Source organism: Magnolia sinica, chromosome 16 (assembly GCF_029962835.1).
Source record: "Magnolia sinica isolate HGM2019 chromosome 16, MsV1, whole genome shotgun sequence".
NCBI classification, from domain to species: domain Eukaryota; kingdom Viridiplantae; phylum Streptophyta; class Magnoliopsida; order Magnoliales; family Magnoliaceae; genus Magnolia; species Magnolia sinica.
In genome coordinates this window covers 27,497,373-27,522,132 of record NC_080588.1, presented here as the reverse complement: position 1 = coordinate 27,522,132, position 24,760 = coordinate 27,497,373, and the positions used below count along the sequence as shown (strand labels likewise).

The following is a 24,760-nucleotide window of genomic DNA, read 5'->3' as shown; positions in this document are numbered from 1 at the left end:
GAGAAGGCAATGGGTGGGAAGAAAAGTCTTGTAAAGGCCATGAGCTGGGGACAAGGTTAAGGACACCATCATCTGGGATAGAAAGGTTTGTAGGAGAGCTAGAAGATAGATGTGTGGGTCTGTCACATGCACAAGGTCGTCCACGTTGAATGTTGCACTAATGCCCATGTAAGATGGAACATCCACCACATACACATTAGGGCTCACTTCTATAAAAATTTTATATAGACCTGCACTATGGACATGCAATTTTCTCATGGTTACATGTGGGAATCGTTCGGGCCTAATGCAGACCATGACGTAGTCACCCACCTAAAACTCCTTAAACCTACAATGTGAATCTGCAGAGATTTTATAATGTTGATTACTAGCATTAATGCGCTTCTTGATCTCATTATACAAATCATGAATATGCCATGCAAATGCATCTGCAGACTCAAATGACCTATGTGAAACGGACATGCGTATGAGATCTATAGGCATTCTAGGCTTGTACCCAAATATTATCTCAAATGGACTCATTCCTATGGACCTATTGATGGAATTGTTGTATGCAAACTCGGCTATGGGCAAAACCGCATCCCAGGTTTTAATATGGTCTCCCACCAGACATCGTAGCAAATTTCCTAAGCTTCGATTGACAACCTTCGTCTGACCATCAGTTTGAGGATGGTATGCCGAAGACAATTGTAAGTTAGTCCCCATCATGTGCCATAGAGTTTTCCAAAAATAACTCATGAACCGCACATCTCGATTTGACACAATGGTCTTTGGCAAACCATGTAAACGAACTATCTCCCCAAAGAATATCTTCACCATATTAGTGGCATCAGATGTTTTAGAACATGGGAGAAAGTGAGCCATTTTCGAAAAATGGTCTACCACTACAAAAATGGAATCGTGCTTTTTAATCGTCTTGGAGAGCCCAAGCACGAAATCCATGCTAATATCAACCCATGGGGCATGGGGAACTAGCAAAGGTATTACGCTTCCTCTGTTTTGCCAACTGACAAGTCCTACATTGCCCTATAATGTTAGCCACGCTTCGCTTGAGACTTGGCCAATAAAAGCGCTCCTCTACAAGGGCAATAGTCTTGTCACGCCCAAAATGACCAACTATCCCCCTCCAGCATGAAGCTCACGGACAAGAAAATCATGGAGGGATATACGGGGTATACATAATCTATCACCTCTATAAAAAACACTCACTGACCAAGACAAACTCACTACTACCCCTAGACTAACCATCTAACAACGATACGTATACCACTCCAAAATATGGGCAACTAGGATAATCTTCCTTTAAATGCTCAAACTAAGTAACTTCGACACTCATGGAGTGGAGTAACGCAACCCTATGACTCAATGCATCGGCAGGTTTATTCTCAACCCCGACCTTGTGCTTCAACACAAAAGTGTACTCTTGGAGAAAATAGACCCACTTGGCATGCCTCAGGTTCAACTTCTTTTGCAAGTTGAGATAGCGCAAAGCCTCATGGTTAGAAAATAAGACGAACTCCTGTGGTAATACATATGTCGCCAATGGCGCAAGGACTACACTACCGCATAGAATTCCTTCTCATAGGTAGAATACTTTTGTTTCGCTTCATTCAGTTTTTCGCTAAAAAAAGTAACATGGTGCCCTTCCTGACTAAGCACTCCACCTATACCTATACTAGACGCATCACAAGCGACCTCAAAAGCTTTGAAAAAATCTGGAAGTCGCATGCTAGGAGCTTTAGTCATCTTGACCTTAATCTCCTTGAATGCCCTAAAGGTTGCTTTAGTCCATTGAAACTCTCCTTTTTTAATGCAATCGGTAATGGGAGCCATAATGATACTAAACCCTCTAATGAACCGTCTGTAAAAGGTGGCCAAGCCGTGGAAGCTATGCACCTCATGAATATTATGCTGCTCAGACTAATTGACTATGGCCTTGAATTTCGCGGGATCCGCAGACATGCCCTCAGATGACATGATAAAACCTAAGAAGATAACACTATTAGACAAAAATGAACACTTCTTGTTGTTGGCATATAACTTCTCTGCCCTAAGGATACCACACACTTGCCTCAGATGGTGGAGATGTTGTTCCTTAGCCATACTATAAATAAGGATGTCGTCAAAGTACATGACTAGGAACTTCCCCATGAAGGGTCTCAGCACCTAAGTCATCACCCGCATAAATGTACTTGGGGCATTGGTCGGCCCAAAAGGCATGACTAGCCACTCATTTCCAGCCTCGCGGTAAGAGACACCGCGCCGAGAGGCTCCACCGCCGGAAATCCAAATTCCGGTCGTTCCACCTCCCCCAGAAGCCTTATATGAAAATTTTATGAGGAAAATGGTTTTGGAATGCCCAATGGACAAGGAGTGCATACGCCCATATGGGATTGAGCCCATTTTATAGGTAGTTGGTTGGAGCAACATGCTCAACTTTGGCGGCGTATCTCGGAATGAACAAGTCTATCAATTCCTTGTGTATTGTCATTCCACTGTTCTTGACCCTCCGTCTGTCGAGGTCACCATTGGATGGACCACCAACCGCATCACTACCGAGATGATCCCTCATATCCTTGGTGTGCCGGCATCTCCACAGGGCCTGGCAGACCATGATTTTGACTCTTTAGAGGTTAGGTTTGAGGTCACACGCTATATGTGCAATGGCATGAACGTTCCCTGGCAAGACTGGAACGCTTTACGTTCATCGCACACGTCGCATAAGTTTCGTGTCCTTCGCGGTATCTTTAGCTCAAATGTCTATCCCTGTGGGACAAACAAGGCAGACTTGACCCCATATATGTTGGACATTCTCTATAATGTCAGTCTAGTGATCCGTCTGTGTCTTCCAACCATTATCCTCATTAGATGGCCTATGCAGTTCAGAGGACTAGAGACACTCACATTCTGTTTCCTCATATCACTTGTCTTCTGTCCCAAGATGTGGGGTTGTTGCCCACTAGTGACCGTCCATGTACTCCTAAATTCACTCAAGTCAACATTAAGAGGATGAACCTCCACGGTTGTTGCCCTTCCTAACTAAGCACTCCACCCTAGGGCCGGATCAATCAAAATTATAGACCAAACAAGAATCAAAAGAAGGTAAATTCATCCACACATGCACAGAAATAATTCCTCGATCCAAGGGGTTCACAAATTTCAATTCAGGGAACCTTAAGGTTGAAGAAAGGGCATGAAATTGGGTTTTTGAGTAATTTAGGGTTAGGTTTAGGGATTTTGGGTGAAAGCGGAGTGAAAGAGAGGAGAGAGACGAACCAGAGAAGTACCGCACACGTGAACAACAACAATGGCCCAAATGTACGTGCGTGTGATCTCGGCCGCACGTGTGTGGGGCTCATTATTTAGAAAAAGGCCACCTTGGCCTTGGTCGGCCAGGGATAAACTCCAAAACCCCCAAATTGCAGCTCGATCCGATGCATAGTTTGTGCGTGGTGCTCCGCCGAAGTTTCAGCCCTCCTGTAGGGCCAGATTCTGAAAATATGTTGAAGAGAGGGAATTTGATGCAATAAGTGACAAATTTGTAGCACAGATGATGATGGGAGATGAGACGGGTGGATGGTATAAGATGGGGGCGGATTGGGATAGATGTGGCTTCGCACCACGGTAGTTAACCCTTCAATGAAGGGAGGGCTTCGCACCCAATTAGGCTTCACAACTCAGACAGTAGGAAAACCCAAAATTTTTATTAATCTTCCATGAATGAAAAAAAGCTACAAGTGGTGCCTATTTATAAGAAAACCCTATACCCAAAACTCGTGCCATGTGCACAACCTATTACTTGGCGATGAAGTAAACCAAAATAAAAACTAATCAAAGAAATCTAAAGCGTCCATGATGTTCTAAATAATATAAATAAGCAAAACGTAAAGTATGAACTTAATCCTACTAGTGGGCCCCGATCATGAGATCCCATGATGGGCTTTACTTGATTATCGGGCCCACTCTAATGAACCAAAACTGTGTCTTCTAACTAAAAGGCCCTCCCTAGACGTCGTCATCGAGCCAGATCGATGGTGGGGCCCTCCCTCTCATTTCGTACGTGCGTAGGGGGCGGCGTGAGTGCGCGTATGCGCGTGATGTCCCCATCACTGGAGAGAGTCGTCGAGGCGATGCAGCGCGCTATGAAGAGAGTGGAGCGAACTACTCAAGAGACTCTTGCCGCGATCACTTGTCGCCGCCACGACACAGCTTGACATGAGGGTGATCCGTTGAGTTAGAGTCTAATCCAGCGATGCACATCTAGAGTTTCTGTCTTGGGTGTCGTTATCTTTTTGGATGCCCAAGACGATCTGATCTATGTTTATTTGTATATGTTTTGATCAGATGTATGGTTGTTTGTGTTTGGATGATAGTTGTATGTATTTTGGATGATATTGCCCTGTTTGGGCTTGTTCTGTCTTTTGGATGGTTTATACTTTGGATATTTGTGCCATTTTTGGGAAATTTTGAAATTATATTGATGATGGCATGTTTCTCTACATTTCACTCCTATCTTGTTTATTATGTGAATGTTTAATCTATGTTTCATGAATTTCCGAAAATATGATTGTTCTCCAACTTCAGTAATGTGTGGCATGTTGTTTATTACTAACCATTTGCCAATCACTGACAAAAAGGGGGAGAACCATACTCCCACCACTAGGTGTGAATGTTGTTTTGACTTAATGGTGATGTAGGAAGATAGGGGGAGTAGCAACTCAAGCTAGCAACTCAAGCACCAAGATCATTATTTGTATATTTTTGTAATCAAGTTGTAATAGTGTAAATCTTGAGTTGTACATATCATTTAGGGTTTGTTAGGTATTTTGTCACGGAATTGACAAAGGGGGAGATTGAAAGTGCCCTTGTTTGTCAATTAATGTGAATGTTGAGTCTTAGAGTCCAGTGAGCCCCATATGAAGAATACAAGACCGAAGACTCATCAAGTTGAAGAGGATCAAGTGCGCCACATAGGTAAATTAAGCCTCGCATCCCTAACCAAACCCTATCAGGTAATAACCCCGCTTAAAATGGTCTAAACTTGCCCAAAATTATATTTGCAAAACCCTTGGTAAAGCTTAGATATATAGTTTAAAGTTTGTGGAGAATTAATCAAATTGAAAATTTACAAGTTCTGTCGATGTCATCGAAGTGCAATCGAGACATCTTCAATGTCATCGAAGACCTGTCTGATGGCATCGAAACAGTGACCTAACAATCCAACAAGCAAACTATAAAAATGCTGGATATAATCGATGGAATCGAAGGAAGTTCGATAACCTACTTCGATGACATCGAACTTAGGCCAAATCTCTCCAGCAAGCTTTGAAGGAACTCTAATATTTTTTATGCTATCGAACTACCTTTGATGTCAACGAAGTTAAGTCATCGATGGCATCGAAGAAGGTTCAATGGCATCGATGCTTGGACCAGTTTGTCCAAAGAGTTTACAAGGAAACTCATATATTACTCGATGGAATCGAAGCACTTTCGATTACATCGAAATTCAAATTTCAATGGCATCGAAAGGCTGTTCGATGACATCTAAATATGGACAAAACTATCCAGAGAGTTTTCAAAGGAAAAATCAATTTATTCTTGATGTCATCGAAATTCGAACTTCGATGGCATAGAAAAATGTTCGATGACATCGAAATTGTGTCCAGATAGTCTAGCAAGTTCAGTGTATTTTTCAAAGAAAATCTCAATGGCATCAAGTCATCCATCAAAGGATGATCGATGACATCGGACAGAATCTGTCCAGCACCTATTTGAAAATCCTGGTGCAGGAGTCGATGGCATCGAAGAATGTTCGATAACATCAAAGGCAACTTCGATGGCATCGACAATGATAGATTTCTGCTCGTTTTTTTTACCGTTGGGATTTTACTCTATATATCACTTGGGGTTGTTTCTTAACTTTTATAGTGAGCATTGAAGAGAGCTTTGAGAGAGTGATTGCTAGAGTTAATACCCTTTCTCTTAAGCCCTATTTCCCAAAGGAGTACATCATTCAATCCATGGCTTAAAGGCATTTATTGGAACATTCATAGCCTGGATTGAACTATGAACTCCAGCCTTCATTGATGATCCAGCAACACTCTTTAATGGCAAATCATTGTGCTTGGATCTTTGAATGCTTAGCTTTGAGAATCTTCTCTAGCTCTTAAAGACCCATCATTAACTAGATTAGATTCACCAACACCTTGACCCAACAACCTCGGCATCTTAGATTGGAGCATCTATAACGGGCTGCGGTTCAAGGGAGTTGAAGACTCTTCATCAAGTGGAAGATCTTCATCAACATGTGTTGAATGGGGCTCGCTCACTTATAGGTAAGTACTAGAGTCCATTGTGTCTGAAACCCTTGTGTAGGATTAGGATTCAGAGTTTGGTTACCTCAAACCCGCTAAGACCTTTCGTAGGCCTCCAACGGGAGAATACGTGTAAAGTCCTTGTGTAGGATCTATTGCCTTGTGTAGGCACCTTAAATAACCTTGTGTAGGTTGTAAAGGTTTATGGTTAACCTGATTTAAAACCATTGGATAGTGAAATCCGGTACACTCATGGATTGAGTGCAACCACCGAGAGTGGAGTACGCACGTAGCCGAACCACTATATATCGGTGTGTTTATGATGCTTGACCTTTCTTGTGTTTGCAATTATTCATGCTATGTTTAATTTCCACACATGATGTTTGATAAAATGCAGCTTTCATATATTTCACTATCCTAGCTTTTGATTGTGCTTGCTATCAATAAATTCTGCTTACTATTGTTTAAAAGTTGGTATTTGCATTAAGTAAGATTAATAATTTTTTTAAGTCCTATTCACACCCTCCCCCCCCCTCCCCCCCCCCCCGGACATAACTCCATACTTCACTAGTAGCGGTTTACCCGCAATTTCAACTATAGCACGATATTATAGCACGCGAGAGAATAGGAGGAAAGGAGGAGAAGAGAAGAGGAAAGACCAAGCTGAGTAGGACCTCCCCCTCTCTCCATTTTTATCACTAAACAAATCCAATATGACAATTATATCCTTTAAGTAACAAAAGCAAACATACCCAACATATCCTAATTAACATAAACAAAAGATAATAGGAGAATAAGATCTAGGTGGGCCGTGGGCCTAGGCCATATTCACGTCCATTAACAGTACACAAAGGATTTACTTGTTAAATGGTAATGTGGGGGTATTTCTGGTATTTTTTGGTTTTATGACTTGAGTGAATAAAAGCAAGGGTCTGGGAATGTTCAACCCTAACACATTGTCATTTTTTTCCATTATCATCTCTCAATTCCCTCTTTTCCTCTTTCTCTTCTCTAATATCAAACTGCACCATCCAAAGAGCAGCTGGTCACAGCATTCAGCTAAAATAAAATATATAAAAAAAAAAAAAACTGGAAACACTCTCTGGTGATCTAGAGATTCATTTGATGAGAATCCTCATGCATTACATCAAAGAAGCAATAAGCTAAAGTTAATTACAGTGTTGTCCTTAACCATTAGGGATCAGATTCTGTTAACTTTTCTCACTTCATCGCAACAATACAAGTTTCATCAAATTAATTGCCCGTGTTCTTTGTAGCAGGAATCTTCTACACAAGGCTCTGCTCCCACTCCAGAATCTTGTACCCCCTGCTCCAGATCCGAGATATTTCCTACCACCAACTAGCAGTCCCATAATTTCATCAAGAAAACACTTACCTTAATCAGAACCAGACTCTTTGATGCTAATATAAGTTAAACTTTTACTTGTTACATTGTGTCCTTTTTAGACTCATCAACCAAGCAAATCACAAAGACCATATATTTTCATTTTTGATGAATTTCTTTAGGAACCTGTCCATGTCAGTTGTTTGGAGTTTTAACAGGTATCCTTCTGAACAAACACTGCCGTAGACTATTATTTAATAGATAACATAGCACTCTGTGCGTCATAATGGGACATGTAATTTATAGCATTAATCAAATTTTGTAAACCAAGTTAGGCATATGACAAAATAATGGAACTCAATAGTTTTCAGGTTGAATTATCCAGCAGCGTGTGATTGGCAATTATTATATGTCTAGTTGGCACCACATGCTCATGATGCTAGAACACCAGCACTTAAAGTTTATAGATCTCCAATAAGACTTTTAAAAAGCTAAGTAGGAGGGGAGAACTGCCAATTCATGTGTTTGCAAAAATTGCAAGACATAATATTTTATGGAAAAGGATCTCATTTATCAGCTGAAATCAATGTACCCAAATTATGAAATGATCCAAAAATGAAAAGATGAGTAAAAGAGCACAAACTGATAGAGTAGAACTTTCGAGTTAACACTTTGACATGGTCTCACCTTTTATTTATATAGGCCATTAACCTATTTGTGACGTAACAAATAGTGTAAGATGGAAACTGACGTTGAACTTTACGAACATGATCTATGAGAGATTCATTAAGGATGAGATTACAGAACTCTTCTGCCTCATATACAAGCAATACATATGGAACTTCTGATCCCTTCAAAGTAAGCTGCAGCAGTTAAGCACAAACGTTAGCAGCGAAATACATGGTAGACGATAAATATGTTGTTCAAGAGCAAACAAAGAAAAAAGGGAAAAAGACAAATAGCAAGAAGGGAAAAAGACCAACAGCCCATCCCCTGTTCTTTCAGGGCTAACAACACCTTCGTATTTTTGTTCCAGCAAACCCCTTATTTAGTAAAATGTTCTTTAGCACCCCTTAGGTTGTGAGGAATACATTAGACCAGTCAGTTTTTTTCCCCCCTCCCAATGTACTCTCCACCCTTCTCATGTTAGTAAAGATAAAGAAAAGAAACTAAAAATCAATTAAAGCTCATCTTTGTCTCCCTTCTACCCTATTTCGTATACGCAGTGTTCTGAGCATCGGTATCATTGTGTATCAATGACCAGGGATACGAAAACATGTATCAGTAGATACTCAAAAAATATATATATATTGTTGTCCGAGGGAAATTTGGGGAATGTTGGGAAAAAGGTGGAATTTTTCAGTGAAAATGTTCAAAGACACATGTTTACACTTATAATCAAAATATTGTCAAAAATCAACCAACATAAAGTTTTCATTTTATAGGGGCCTAATCATATGCTGTCAAAAAAATCAGTCTAAAATAAATATATAGAATTTGTAGCCAATCAATAGATTGGTCAGCACTCGTTAATATATAAATTTTCACATTAATTAACAATGAAGAACACATTTCCAATATAAAAATGGGAAATTTTAGGATTTTTCTCAATTTCCTCTATTTTTTTCGCCACAAATCCGTGCCAATGCTTGAGAATCATGCATATACATGGATATTCATTGCAATCCATGATAATATTCGAAAAAAAAAAAAAAAGTTTTTATGTATTTTTCGTCACCTTTGATTTCCAACCCTTCTTCATTTCCAATCGAGACCGGCATAAATCCACACTTTCATTCAATTAAAACCAAGGGTGATCAAAATCATCTAAGAAACAAAATTTCCATATTCTAATTAATGATTGATTCTAACATGTCAATCCCTCCCTATCTACAAGGTGGGACTAGCCACGAAGGCTTGTATCCTCATTAGTTTTGGTGGGGGTGTTAATGGTGGTTGTTTCTATTGAGAGGTAATACTCACAAAATACCCCAAAAGCAGCGATGGCGTAGACCATAATCATGGAAAAGCTAGCCTAGTCTGAAATTCTGGGAGCATATCCACAAATTAAGGGATTTTGAAAATCCGTTTATGGCGTAATGCTTTTAGTTTTTGAAAACTGTAGCTGTACGAGAAAATTTTGTTGCCCACTATTTCATTGATGTAAATAACTTAACATTGACAAATTAAACTTATACATTTGGCATAACTTGTGACATCTCCATTTTAACATGGTACCAAAACACGTCTTCCTAGTGTTTTGGTTGTTAAGAACATTTTACACCATCACACTCATAATTGCTATGCAAGGTTGTTCTCTCTCCTCTAATAATCAAATACAATATTGCAGCATGATTCAAAATAAATAAATACATACTAGCAGCTTGTACAAGGTGTAATTACCAGTCAGGAAAATTGAAAAAACAAATGGCTCGGAAATTGGTAATCATGCACAGTCTTTTAGCGCACCCTCATGTTTTGAATTACCTGAGAAATTTGGTCGGGAACACTCATTTTCCACAAAATTGAACTTTCAATAGGATTTGAAGTTACACGGAAAGTGAGTCCCTTTTCAGCAAGCCTAGAAAGTAGATGTCCTGAAGAATGTAAAACTGTCAATCATAAACACATGAAATTGGAACCATGAAATGGAAAAACAAAAAAAAAAAAAAAAATCAAGGAAAAAAGAATTTGAAATACCTCCTATCGATCCTATTTCAACTACTTTAGTATCAATCTCAGCAACTACAGATTTTACTGCAAACTTCCCCTTTTCCCACTTTTCCTTTTCCTTCTGTAATTTTCTCATCTCAGCTGCTTCAGCCTTTAAAGTTTCTTTTTGCAACTTCTCTTGCTGTGCCATGGAATCTTCAGTCATTTAAGACATACCGTGCTCTTTTAAATATGTAACAAGATAATACCTGTAGTACAATAGTATGCCTGGGAAGTCTTACCTCCCGCTTCAATTTCCTTTCTTCTTTCAATTGTTGTTTTCTTGCCACTTCCTCATCCCTGCGTCTTTTCTTCTCTGCATTAACTGCCACCCTCTTATCTTTCTGCTTTATGGCATCACCTACTTGCTCCAATATGGCATTTTCCTTGTTATGATCATAATGTACCTGTGACAGGGAGGTCATATCATGATATTCATAGAGGAGTAAATTGGACATGCAACCATTTTCCATCATAAACACCAATGTTATCAAATCGCATATGTGATTGCATGCGATCAGCATATGCTGTTCGCATAGCATTTTTTTTTTCAAAAAAAAAGAAAAAAAAAGGTGGGGGGGGTGGGGTGGGGGGGGAGGGGGGGAGGGAACTCGTCTAATTAAGTACACATGATTGGATTGGGTTATTTTACTTATTTCATTATAGTTTGAGTGTTTCATTAAGTGATATATTTAATTACTTATATTATATTATATAAATTTTAATAAAACAATCAACAAGCTACATTAAAAGATAACTAATTATTATAAACTTCGAACAAAGAAATTTTAATGATAAATGGATAACTTGAAACAACTTACAAGTTACAAGTTACAACTTAATTTACAAAATAAGCACAAACACAACTTATAAAATGCAAAAAATAAACATAATTGAAATAATTGTAGAGAGATTAGAGTAAGAAAGAAAGATGTGTATGAGAGAAAGAGCAAGAGATTTAGAGCTTTGGAGTAAAGTATAGTGAAAATCGAGGGGATATGAGTGCCTAATTATAGGCAAAAGTTCTCCAATTTGGAAAAATTAAAATAAAAATCTTCCGCTCTTGGCTATTGGGAAATATGTGATCGCATATGCAGTATGCAATCGCATACTCGCATATGCGATCGCATATTTATCGCATATAAAAGTATGTCATGGCATACTTGCCAGGATCGCATATGCCATCATGGCATATGCGATTTGATCAATAGTATGCGCGTATGTGATCGCATATGCGCATATGCAATCGCATTTGATAACAATGATAAACACCGCTGTTTTTAAAATATCATTAACTAGTTCAATGCATACGCCTTGCACATGGGAAGCATGTAAGGAACACTTGAAAAAATAGTCCACAAATGCATTTGAACAGCCATGGTCTGCACAGCTTAAATCCATGAATCAATTTCCCATGAATCAGCTGATTCCCATGTTGAATTGGTAAATCAGTTTCTGATTGAATGGAACCAACCAACCCCAACAAACATTTAGAAAGTGAAGAACAGGTAGCCCTAACCTGAACCTGGAACACATTAATTATGCTGATTTTTATTTCTTTTAATTTTAATCTAGACTGTTTATCTTGGTGGGCTCCACCATGGGATGAGTAGGGTTTGCAATGACTGATTAGAAATGGATACTACATGCTGAAGGAATACTATTCTATTTATCCCGTGGAGTACCATTCTATAGGATCCCAAATACAGGATAAATAGAATAGGACTCCTTCAACACCACAATCCACATTTTATTGGAAAAGCACACTAATCAGACAGGAACCACCAATTAAGGACACACTCGGCAATGGACCATCCATAACGGAGCATTAACAAACGAACAATTAGGATTGCCAGAAAATAGGCTTCTTGCTATGGTTTCTTAGTATTCTATATATTCTATTTCTTGTTAGTCCTTATTCTGAATTCTTAAATTATTTCAAATTATATAAAATACCAGTTCAAAATGAACTTGGAACAGCCTGATTCAAAGGAATAGCCCCTACTTGATTCTGCATTTCTGAACAATGCCTAAAAAGAAAATGCAAAGTACAATTTTTCTCTCTTTTGGAAACCATTAGGTTACAAACATTTGCTAATAAGATTTGCTTACATCTTTTATTAGTCTAAGTAGATATCATCAAGGAATTCAATAATGGTAACAGTGGCCATAACGGCCACCATAGTTACTGTTACAATACATTAAAAAAGATGTACCAGCCCCGTAACACTGTTATGAACCATTTTACCATAATGCATAACAGTTCCCACTGTCACCGTTACGTAAAGACTGCTGTTTTTGAATACCTTGGATATCATTATAAAGGAAATATAAAAGCAATGAGGTTTGCAACGGAAGCACATCCCCAGATATTCACGTTCTAAGGCAGTACCTTCTGGATGAATAACCTAGATGACCATGTGGTGGGGCCAAATTGGCAAGCCTCTTAATATTCGTCGGAAGCAAATATATTTAATATGACTTAGATCTTAGAAAGTCTACTTTTTAAGCCTCAAGAATTAAAGCATTAATCCTATCCAAGATGTTTACGTTTAAGAGGATATTTAGTGTCAATCACAACCCACCATCATGAACTGCCCCCATCTGTCTTGTGATCCGGTCATGAATGACTTACCAGCAAAATAACATCAATGGAAATTCTAGTTCCTGGAACAACATGGTTTTCACTTTTTCTCCATGTCTTTTTGTAGGCCATTGAGAGGGACTTTTGGATAGTTCTCTCAATGATATTTGGAATATGGCACTTCAAAAATAGGGCCTACAAATAAATATAAGGTTCCACAACCAGCTTGTCATGGAGCAAGGAGAAGCCCAGTGTGTTACTAACCTGAAAACAACATCTAACTGATGTACTTTCTTATGTTTTTTTTTTTTTAACACATTCTTTGAAGCAATGATCACCATCAACACCCAAATATTAGCAATTAGCACTCTTTCAGCATTGTCAGTTCTTTGGAGCTCATTATCATATAGTTCAACTTTAAAATATCAAACTCAGTAATTAAAATTGTAAATTATTAAAATTGAGATGCAATAATTTGGTTCCTGTCGTATTTTTTTCTTTTTTTAAAAAAAAAATAAAAAAAAATAAAAAAAAAAAAAAAAAGAAGAAAGAAAGAAAAAAAACCAAAGATGAACCTAGTAACATCTTTTACGTAAAATTAATCACATAGTAATGCAAAATGAAAACTATAACCAAGGAAAAACTGCCACTACGAGAGACTCATCCAAGCTAAAAGGTGAGGCCCAAAAGGTTGATCATTGCAGAATGGAAATGAAAGACATTCTCAATGGCTACAATCAATCAAATCTGATTACAGAATGCTTTTTGGACACGGAATGATAGATTCCTGAGAGATGAGACTCACTTGAGCAGACATGAAGCGAAATGGGAATTATATCCTCAGGAAATTATATAAAATGCAACGGTGTGAACATGACAAGAGAAGTGCTTGAGAGTTCTTTAATAAAATCAATGCCTCGAGAATACCTCTACGCATCATCATTATCATATAAAACCTCATCCCTACTAATTAAGGTTGACTACACGAATTCTGATCCTCCAACTCTATCAAGGACCAGTGTTCAGAGTATCGGTATCCTTACATGTATGGATAAGCATACAGAAACATGTATCAATATAGTTGATAATATCACAGATAAAGGTTTTTAAAAAATAAATAAATAAATAAATATTGCTGTTTGAAGGAAACATTCAAGACAAGGTGTAATTTTTCAATGAAACTTGGGAGATTTTAAAATAAACATGCTTATACTTTTGATGCAGGACAATTAACCACTTGCTCTAAAAGCTCGAACTGTTAGAGTAGGGCGAATTAATCCCTTTATCTCATAGCCCAGGCCCCACATCTCATGGGTTAGGACCTCGGCCGAACCCCCCTCATGGGCCCCAAATCACATGGGTACCGCCTCACACGGGCGGCCCACCCCGAGTGTCCCCGCATCCCATAGGCTACCCCACTCGAGCCTGGTGTGAAATGCACATTAATCACCCCCAATGAGGAGTCTCGAACACAAAACCTCCTCCGTGTGCCCCGCCCACCCCGAGTGTGCCCCTGCATCCCACAGGCGACCCCACTCGAGCCCGGTGTGAAATTTCCCCTGCATTAACTTTATACGCTTACTACTCAAAATATTACGAAAAACAACTGTACATAATAGGTTTCCATTGTATAACAGCCTAAATTATGAAATATGAAACAAAAATATTTAATTAATTGATATGATTTTAATGCACTAATTTTAAGAAACAATGCAATACAGCACATAATGCACTGATTAAAAAAACCCTTATGAAAGATCCCCACAAAAAAAAAAAAAAATCGAACAAAGTGGGTTTTTTGGTTTTTTATTTCTTTATTTTCTGGAGTTCAGGTATTGACTTTGTTATCGTCAATAATATCGATGATATCGCATGACATTGATGATACAATGTATTTTTTCAAAGGGATGTCACTGATATCTTGCTATATCGTCAATTCATCCGATAATATCAGCGATGTTAATGACAATATCTTGCAAATTTTATTTTCCTCCCAAGAACGTAACAGTCAATTTTCTTTTAAGAAAAAAAATATATGAAAAATTGTCGGAAAAAACTGGAATATTGAGAAGATTCCAAAAATGTATTCTTTGGTGGTTTTGAACATGTATTTGGTGGTGTAACAATCTACTTTGTGTCAGATTTTCTCAATGACCCTCAATCGAGTGGTCCTTTTCTTATATAGAAATCATTTTCCCTAATTACAATATATCCCTTAATTACAGTATCCCCTAATTACAGCATAATATCTCCTAATTACAGCAGCATCTATATCCCCTAATTACAGCATAATATCTCCTAATTACAGCATCTATATCCCCTAATTATAGCAGCATCTATATCGCCTAACTCAGGAAAGATATCTACAGATTTGTTTCCTAAATAACTGTACAATTTATTTATGGTAAGTATGTTATCAATCCTACTAACATCCCCCCTCAAATTGATATTGGTCGATCAAGAAGCATCAATTTGCCAATAAGAAACTGATGACGTAGTCGTGTCATAGTTCTGGTGAAGACGTCCGCTATCTGAAGGTCGCTTAAGACATGTGGAAGAGAGATAACCCGAGTATCAACAACTTCCCGAATAGAATGGCAGTCCACCTCGATATGTTTGGTGCGCTCGTGATAGACGGGATTGGTAGCAATCTGAATAGCACTGGTATTAGCAGCATGAAGAGGAGTGGGAGTAGACTGAGGAAAACCTATTTCAGCAAGTAAGCCACGGAGCCACATAATCTCCGAGCAAGCTGCCGACATGGCACGGTACTCGGACTCGGTCGAAGATTTGGAAACTCTTCCTAAATCATTCTATTGCGATTTTCAATGACCCTTAGCTTGAAATTAAGGATAAAAACAACTTATATTAAGGATTTTCATGATTCAAAGCTCTATGGGCCATTTTTCAGAAATTCCTCAAAAATAGGTATTTATACTTTTTATTCAATATGTTGTTTTTTTAATGGCAGAATATGATGTGTTAATCATAATAGAACATATTAATGTCTATTTAACATATTATTGTTGTGATTTTATATTTTTTATAATTTTTTTCTATTTACGCACTATTTTCAACCATTTTAAAAAAAAATTCGAAAAATCAATTTTTATTCAATGTGTTGCTATTTTAATGGTAGAATATGATGTGTTAATCATAGTAGAACATATTAATGTCCATTTAATAGATTATTGTTGTGATTTTATAATTTTTTTTATTTACGCACTATTTTCGACCATTTTTTTTAATTCGAAAAATCATTTCTTATTCAATTTGTTATTTTAATGGTAGAATATGATGTGTTAATCATAGTAGAACATATTAATGTCTATTTAACAAATTATTCCTGTGATTTTATATTTTTTTCTATCTTCGAATTAGTGATTTTATGTTTATATTTTCTTATATTGGACAGGTTTTGGAGCTTGTTAGGGTTTAGAACATAAAATCATCTTTATTGATTAGATTCTAAAGTTCGAACTTTCTGTTAATAATCTATTTAAATTAGGTTTTCGAGATTTAAATTAATTCATTTATTCATTATCCTATAAAAAGTAAAAACTGTATATAAATTTAGAATAGCGAGTAGACTCACAATCTCACATAGACATAGGTCATATCTAATTTACCTACGGAAATGTCTGGGTCTGGCCAACGAGTAAGTGAGGATATTGGATGGCAACATTGTCAAAGGATTAGTGGTACTAGGCACCCAATGAAGTGCAACTATTGTGATAGACTAGTAACTAGTAGAATTACGCGTCTCAAACAACATTTGGCACATCAAAAGGGTCAAGTTGCAGGATGTACTAGAGTACCGAAAGAGATAATGATATTAATGCAAGCTAATCTGGATGAGTAAGAAGGTAAACGTGCTGCTGGACAAAAAAGGAAAGATGAGATTTTGGATGGAGCCCGACAGTGTTTGGTCCTGAATATATGGGCATTCATGATGAAGATATTATTGATTCTGATGAAGATTCAGATCGATAATTAATTATAGCTATGAGAGAGCTTGCGTCTAGCTCGTGAAGAAGAAGAACGTCGCCACATGTTTGGTGCGAGTGGGTCAATACGTGATACAGAGGGGGGAGCAGTGGGAGTGGGAGTAGGAGTGCAACTGGGAGTGCAACTGCTTTAACAAGTGGGGGTGGGGGTAGGTTTGGTGGGTTACGACGTATGTTTGGGAGCCGACGAGAGGCATATTCACGTGATGCCCCTATACATTTAGATGAAGAAGTAAATGAGCCTAGGAGACCCTCTATAGATCCAATCCTATTTAGGAAAGAATCAACTAAACAAAAGAAGATAAAATAAATGTGGAGTAGAACTTCCGTTGAGAAGCTAAGTAGGGCAGTAGCAAAGTTATTTATACATGCCAACATACCTCCTAACGCGGCCAATTCTCCATATTAGCAAGTGCTCATTGATGCAGCGGCAGAAGTAGGTGAAGGAATTAAAGCTCTCACAACTAAGGATATTAAGGGGAAATGGACAGCTGCAGAGTATGCGGATGTGAAAGCATACGTGGCTACCTTTAAACCTGTATGGCAAGCCAGAGGATACACGATCATGTGCGATGGTTGGACTGGCCCAACCAGACGCAGCATGATCAACTTCATGGTGTACTACCACTTGGGAACTATATACTACGAGTCAATTGATGCCTCAGCCGTAACAAAAAATTCTGATTATATTACTGGACTAATGGATAAAGTTGTAGATGAGATTGAAGAGGAGAATGTAGTGCAGATTGTGATAGATAATGAAGCATCATATAAGCTTGCAGGACATAAGTTGATGAAAAAGAGACTACATATTTTTTAGTCACCATGTGTTGCCCATTGTATTGATCGTATATTGTAAGATATTGGGAAGAAGAAGAATGTTAAGGAAATGGTCAAAAGGGCAACAGAAGTGACGACATTTATTTACAATCATAATCAAGTACTCGCAATAATGAGGAAGTTCACGAAAGGACGAAAGTTGTTGAGGCCTACAGCGACTAAATTCGCAACAAACTTTATAGCATTAGAGAGTTTATACTAGCATAGGGGAGAGTTGAGTGAAATGTTCGCTTCCCGAGATTGGCTCAATACAAAACATGGGCAGAAGACATCAGGGACACCGGTTGAAGTTGCGAACACCATACCGGACAATAAATATTAGAAGAGGGTCAAGTTAATCCTAAAGGTGATGGAGCCACTAGTGAGGGTACTCCATCTTGTTGAAACCAACGAAGCACCTACCATGGGCTTCCTATACGATGTCATGGATACGGCAAAGTTGGCAATTCAACGTAATTGTAGAAGCTGAGAGTCTTATTGGAGGATGATCGATAAGAGATGGACAAGACAACTCCATCACAATCTTCATGCAGCAGGTTACTACCTAAATCCTAGGTACAGATATGCTCAATCATTTGTTGCGGATAATGAAGGTCGTGTCGGGCTAAAGAATGTGATAAAGAGATTAGAGTCTAACTTAGATATACAAATAAAGACGTTAAATGAATTAGATACATTTGGAAATTGCCTAGGTAGATTTGGAGATGCTCTTACACAGCATGCAGTATCTAGGTTACAACCGGCCGAACGATGGATGAATTTCGGAGAGAGTACGAAGGCTCTCCAAAAAATTGCAGTAAAAGTTTTGAGCCAGACAACATGTTCTTCTAGCTGCAAAAGGAATTGGAGTTGTTTTGCACTTATTCATTCAAAGAATGGGAATAGATTGCAGACTAGGACGTTGGATAGACTTGTCTTCATGCGCTACAATATGAAGCTAAGAATGCGACGACATCATAGGAGCATTACAGCCACCGATGACACAGACTTTTGTCCAATAAACTCGGACAGTATTTATGATGAGGACGTCCCGCTTCTACCTTAGTTGGAAACAAGGGAAAAGCAAATTGAAAAGGATAGTGAATAATTAGAAATTGATGACCCACTAATACGCACAGTGCAATAAGAAAGTCGTGCAGCTGTGTTTGACCCAGAAAGAGGGACAGCTTTTATGCTAAGTACGGCTCAAGATCAACAAAAGAGTACGAGCAATGGTAGCGTGACCGTGTCAAATGATGGTGATGATGACGCCGCTGCCCCTAGTGTTGGCACTTCTGGTGTTGCTCAGCACACCATATAGTCGTCTACAGATCGCGATGCCGATAAACATCGACAAGGTAGTATACGAGGTCGAACTTATGAGTGTACTGAGTCACGATACAGCCAGCAGAAGGAGGGTAGGTCTAGTGGTGCACCGGGTCCGGGAGGTCCGAAACATCAGCAGGCTCATGGTCCTGGTTATTATAATGGATATTCTTATGGCCAATTGGATTATGATTATAGTTATACTGAGCCTGTTCCATCACATTCATGTTGGAGTAGTCTTGTCGATCCATATCCATATGATTATAGATATCTAGATTCAAATCCAAGTTACTCATCACAGACACACTCTCAACCTCGAGATTCTCAACAGGCTAAGTACGGGCACCAGTATGGCTATTCGACGGGCACTGGTGGATATCCTTACTCGGGGTCAAAGTCGTTGTCTAGTCAAGATCAGTCATCCTCTGGTTTCGTTGATCTAGTATTTCCTTCTGGCACTGGATATTATGGATATGCAGCACCTCCACCTATTGGATAACCTCAGCCTAATGATAATGATGACGATGATGTGGAGGTCGAGCAACCATAAAAAAGCAGATTTTCATTTTGGTGGTAACTTGTGAATTTTATTACGGTAATTGTAAGTATATATTTACATTAAGGTAAGTATTTGCAGCAGTATTATTGCAAGCACACACTTGACACTGTTAAACTTGTATTTAAAATAGCTCTCCTGACAACCAATCAAGTAATCCTTAATCAAGTTGCAGGGGAGTATATCAGACACTACTAATTTTTTTTAATATTCTTGACTTGAGGATGACAGGTCACAGGATAGGAATCACAGTCACAGCCACAGGAACAGGATAGGAGGAGAAGTCTCTGACATGTTGAAGAATGAAGACTTTAAAATAGAATGAACATTGTAATTTATGCAAGTCTGGACTCACTCTAGCATAGAGTCATAGACTCTAGAGTAGAGACCTCACTCCTTAGGTATGTCAAATTGTTAATAACTTAATATAAAATAAATTATGAAAAATAATTGCAAACACCTACACATGTAAGATATTTTGATATTACATTCATTCTAATATATCTATCATTGATAGTAGATAGTTAGAAAATTAAATATATGCGTTTTGCAGTCAAATCGAGGTTGTCTGGTTCATAAATTCATCAGACAGTCCGATACAACTTCTTACCAAAGAGTGAAATGTTACACCACCATAAACATGTTCCAAATTATAAATGAATGCATATTTGGAATAATTAGAATATTCTGGATTTAATCCATATTTTTTCATTTTTTTCGCAAAAAAAAAAATGCACCGTTACGGGCCGTTACGCCCTCGCATCGCCATTATGCCCCCGTATCCGTATAGGTAACAGTGGGCACCATTACGCCCACCGATACCAATACCGAATACCTTGGCAGCCACCAATAAACTTGAACTAAAATTCATTGAAGCACTTCAAACTATAATATGATTGACTCGAATGTTTTGCTTGATAGAGAAGCTATGGTATTAAATAGTTTATTACAGTAAAACATTTCCAATATTAATGACGCAGTTTCATATGTCAATAATTCTTTCGCAATGCATTCACCGCTCTGACTACTGCATTCTAAAAGAGGACAGAGAAAGATCATAACGTATTTGGAGAATCACCTGAGGAACAGCATCTTCAGAAGAGTGGTCACTGCACCTCGGGCTGTCTCCAACAATCTGGATGATGTTGGTGGTTCTTCGCGGGGAATGGGTGCTACTCGGACCTAAATGATAAAGAACAGACTCCAACTAAGAAACGTTTTCTTCATCATCAAATTTATAGTCAAGTCATTTCCATTAGTCACACAATCTTGGCTATAGAAGAGATCAGATTTTCTGTTTCCAAAAACTTAAATTTTCATAAACAAAGCAGTTCCAATTAAGCAGTGAAAACTTTCATAATCATTACCTGCCAAGACCCCTTCTGTAGGGAAACACAATCCAGTATTGTTGCCTTCAGCACTTTCAGGAATGGAACTTGATTCCATGACACTCTTTTTTGAGTGCTCTGCCCGACCAAAATTAGAGATCCTAGTTTCATTTTCCTTTGAACTTTGACATGGAGAATGACATTCAAACTCATTATCAGACTCCAAACATATTAAACCAGCAAATCCTGTCAAAAAGAGCAAGGCCAAGGTGACCTATTTAGCATTAGTAAAATGATTATCATTTATGGCAAATAATTTTTTATGAAAATACTTCATCATAATCTAAACATTGAACCATTTAGCAGATATACTGATGGCTTAATAATCCAAGTTTGAGTAATAGCATCCTTCTGATAGTTCTGATTTAATACGTACATAGCAGGGGATAACTACAAAGATCTGAAACAGTATCAGACTTCGTTGGGTCATTTATGTTTGTATTTTTAATTTCACCAATAATGCAACCTTTATGAATGTAAAACTTGCACAAGAGGAAGACATTTCCCAACATAGAGATCAATGATATCGACAATTTTCTAGCCAAAGCATCTTCTTCCTGATTACCCTCTCTAGGAATATGGGAAAGATGATAATAAAGTAGGTACAAGACTTAACGATCAACCCCTTCTGCAGGACTCTGAACCATAATGCTACACAGGCATCCTTTGGCTTAGAGGGATCAGTGACAGAATGCAGATATGTAACCACGCTTCTAATCTTGTCTGTCACTTAATAGTGTATACAAACCTTGACCAAGATTGGACCAGGCATAACAGCCGCCAGAGTAAATGTTCAAGATGTGCATCAAATAGTGCAGTTTGGAAACTAATTCAGAAACTTAACAAAGTTTTTTTTTTTTTTTTGAAGGATGATGGAATTTTATTAGAAGACCCGCAAACAACAGCTAGGCGGGGAAAGAATACAAAAGCAAAGCCACAAACAACCAAAAAAAAAAAAGCAGCAGTGACACTAAACAGAAACAGCTTTAGAGGCAGAGATCCACTCCGAAACTGGCATACTAACTCCACAATAGACTCCAAGGAACTGGAAGAGTTGAAAAAACGTCTTCCGTTTCTCTCACCCCAAATGGCCCACCATAAAGTTGGCAGCATGAGATGCCAAGCAGATCTATCTTTCCTTCCCCTGCCAACCCCATGCCATGCCAAAAGAAGACACAAAATATGTCTTTTATTTTCAGGGCTCGATAATTTGTAAAATTATTGAATCATATCAAAAAAGTTATGAAACCTCCAGCAATAAGTGTAGTAGTATTCAGACATGAAAACCAATAAACAGCGTGTATGATCCACTGATTCTATTCAGGTGTCTAGACTTCTACTGTGATTCCATATATATTTTTGAACATTGGACAATACACCAAGGTCCAAAATATCTAGGGAGCCATATTCTCTTGAGACCTTGGTAATAACCTGCAGGGAAGCTTCAGCTATATAGACTATAGTGAATGTTGTTGCCAACGGTAAACACATTGGACAATCTAAGGAGCCAAACTTGAGCAGTTTCAAAGTAGTAGTTTTTTTTTTTTTTTTCCTAGGGGGGGTGGACCAAAAAAAGTTACATTGACATAGAACACTCACTTCACTCTCCCCACCATTACACATACCTAGAGTCGTAGATGAGTCGAACCGAGTCAAGCTTGGCACAGCTCGGCTCAGTTTGGTCAGCAGCTCAGGCCAGCTCGAGCTGAGTTCGGAGGATGGGGTAAATAGAGAGAGAGAGAGAGGAGGAGGAGGAGGAGAGAGAGTGAAAGAGTACCAAAGGAGGGCTTGAAGCTTGCTAGATCAGAGGGATTGTCCGGAACATCGGACGGAGAGAGAAATGGGTGGAGTGATGGGTTAGGGTCTTAGAGTTAGGGTCCGGCCGAGCGTTGGAGAGAGAGAAGAAAGGGGGGTGGGTTTTGAACGAGTGCTGGGAGCTTGGCTTGGTTGGAATGATGAAATTAGGGTTTTAAACGACTGACCGGGTATTTATAACCGGTCGAACCGAGTTCGAGCCGAGTCGAGCTCGGACTCTGCTAGAATTTTTTCGAGCTCTCAAAAATTAGCTAGACTCGGCCCGAACCTAGTTTCAAGCCGAGTCAAGTCGAGCTCTATCAAGCTTGACTCGGTTCATGTACATCTCCCATTCTGAAGCAAGACACTTAGCCTTCACTAAAACCCATTTGAAGTTGTGTTGAACGCATGGTGTGTCATAAAGGCCATTACGTAAAGGTAACGGTGGCAACCGTTACACGTTACGGGGTCGTAACGGTCGTAACAGCCGTTATGGAAAAACATGACCCGTACTTGCCGTTAACGGCACGTTACATCCCCTATAAAGGCCATAATAGCCCCGTAATGGTCTATTACGAGACATATACAGGTTTTTCATACTTTTTAATCAACATTATGGGACAGATACAGGTTTTTCGAGGGTTTTTTCAATAAATAAAAAAATAAAAAAAGAGGGAAAGTAACGATCGTTACAGGGCCGTAACAGCCGTTAAGCCCCGCATCGTAAAGGTAATGATGGTGGCCGTTACGGCCATCGTTACCGTTACGGAACACCTTGGTTGAACATTACAAAAGCATCTCGCGTTTCTCCTCACCCAGATAGCCCATAGCCCCACCATAAAGCATAACCCCCACGTTTCCTTCCCAACCTCCACACTATGTCAAGTGTTGAGTGTGAAATATTGCATATTTCCCCCTCACTGTGCATTGGTTTTACATGCATAGGTGTGCTTAATTGATCTAATTGCGCGTGTTTTGCTATGCGATGTGATTTAGAGAGCTAAGATGAAAAGAATGATTAAAGTGAAGATTTAATGCTCGAAGAATGACTGAGTGAAGGATTGGGCCTATGGAGGTCATTGAAGAATTCAAGTGTCAAAGATCCAAAAAAAAAAACAAGTGCAAAGGAGAGAGAAGACTAGAAAAATCATACAATCCATTAACAGAAATAATAGACCGTTCGGTCCCACCTGAGGTTGGCTCGATCCGACCAAAAGTGCATAAAATTGTCCAGCGAAAAATTGTGATTTTCAAAGTTAATTCGGCTCGAAACTTAGGTGCGACCAAAGTGATGTTCAGTGCCACCGAATGAGGGTTCGATGTGACTTGAAGGAGACAGATTTTGATAAAATTTGACTGCGGCTAAAGGAATATTTGGTTGGACTCAGTGTGACTTCGGTGCAACCGAAGGTGATTATCGGTGCAACTGAAGCATAACAAAAGTGCCTAAATTTAAAATCGGTTCGAAGTCAGTGCAGGTTTTCCCTATTTAAATGGATGTTTTAGACTATTATAAATATGATTTAAGGTAGGGAAGAGAGAGCAAGGAGTAGCAGAGCATCTGCAAATCCATTTTTTCTGTTTAATCTTTCAGTTCTAAGTTTTTTTCATGTTCTTCTTAAAGTTTAGTTCAATCATGACTATGGTTGGCTAAATCTCTTAATTAGGGCTAAGAGGTGAAGCTTGTAGTGATATTTAATGTTCTGATTTACCTCAATTCAAGTTATATGGTTTGAATGTTGAACAATTCATTGATATTGGTTTGAATAAAGTTTCAATTTAGTTTCCTTTTGTCGACTCCGCGCACTTTGGATGCTTAGGAAGGCTAAGACTGACTGCTTATCTATTTTGCAAGGGATTGATCTGTAAAATCCATTGATCTATCGTAGACTAAGGGCATGATAGATACTTCGAA

At 38.6% G+C, this 24,760-nt stretch overlaps 1 protein-coding gene across 3 annotated transcripts in view; it reads right to left on the bottom strand.

Moving 5' to 3' along the window:
• LOC131229064 (crossover junction endonuclease EME1B) overlaps nucleotides 1–24,760 on the bottom strand; it is a 103,312-nt gene that overhangs the window by 53,813 nt on the left and 24,739 nt on the right. For 2 of the 3 annotated variants that reach the window (XM_058224925.1, XM_058224923.1), the window contains exons 2-7: nucleotides 21,031–21,237; nucleotides 20,742–20,845; nucleotides 10,614–10,778; nucleotides 10,360–10,513; nucleotides 10,147–10,271; nucleotides 8,347–8,522 (exon numbers count right to left, since the gene is read on the bottom strand). In XM_058224925.1, the coding sequence (XP_058080908.1) occupies nucleotides 8,347–8,522; nucleotides 10,147–10,271; nucleotides 10,360–10,513; nucleotides 10,614–10,778; nucleotides 20,742–20,845; nucleotides 21,031–21,237 (931 nt within the window). The remainder of the gene's footprint in view (nucleotides 1–8,346; nucleotides 8,523–10,146; nucleotides 10,272–10,359; nucleotides 10,514–10,613; nucleotides 10,779–20,741; nucleotides 20,846–21,030; nucleotides 21,238–24,760) is intronic. The other variant, XM_058224924.1, reaches the window with a different exon arrangement.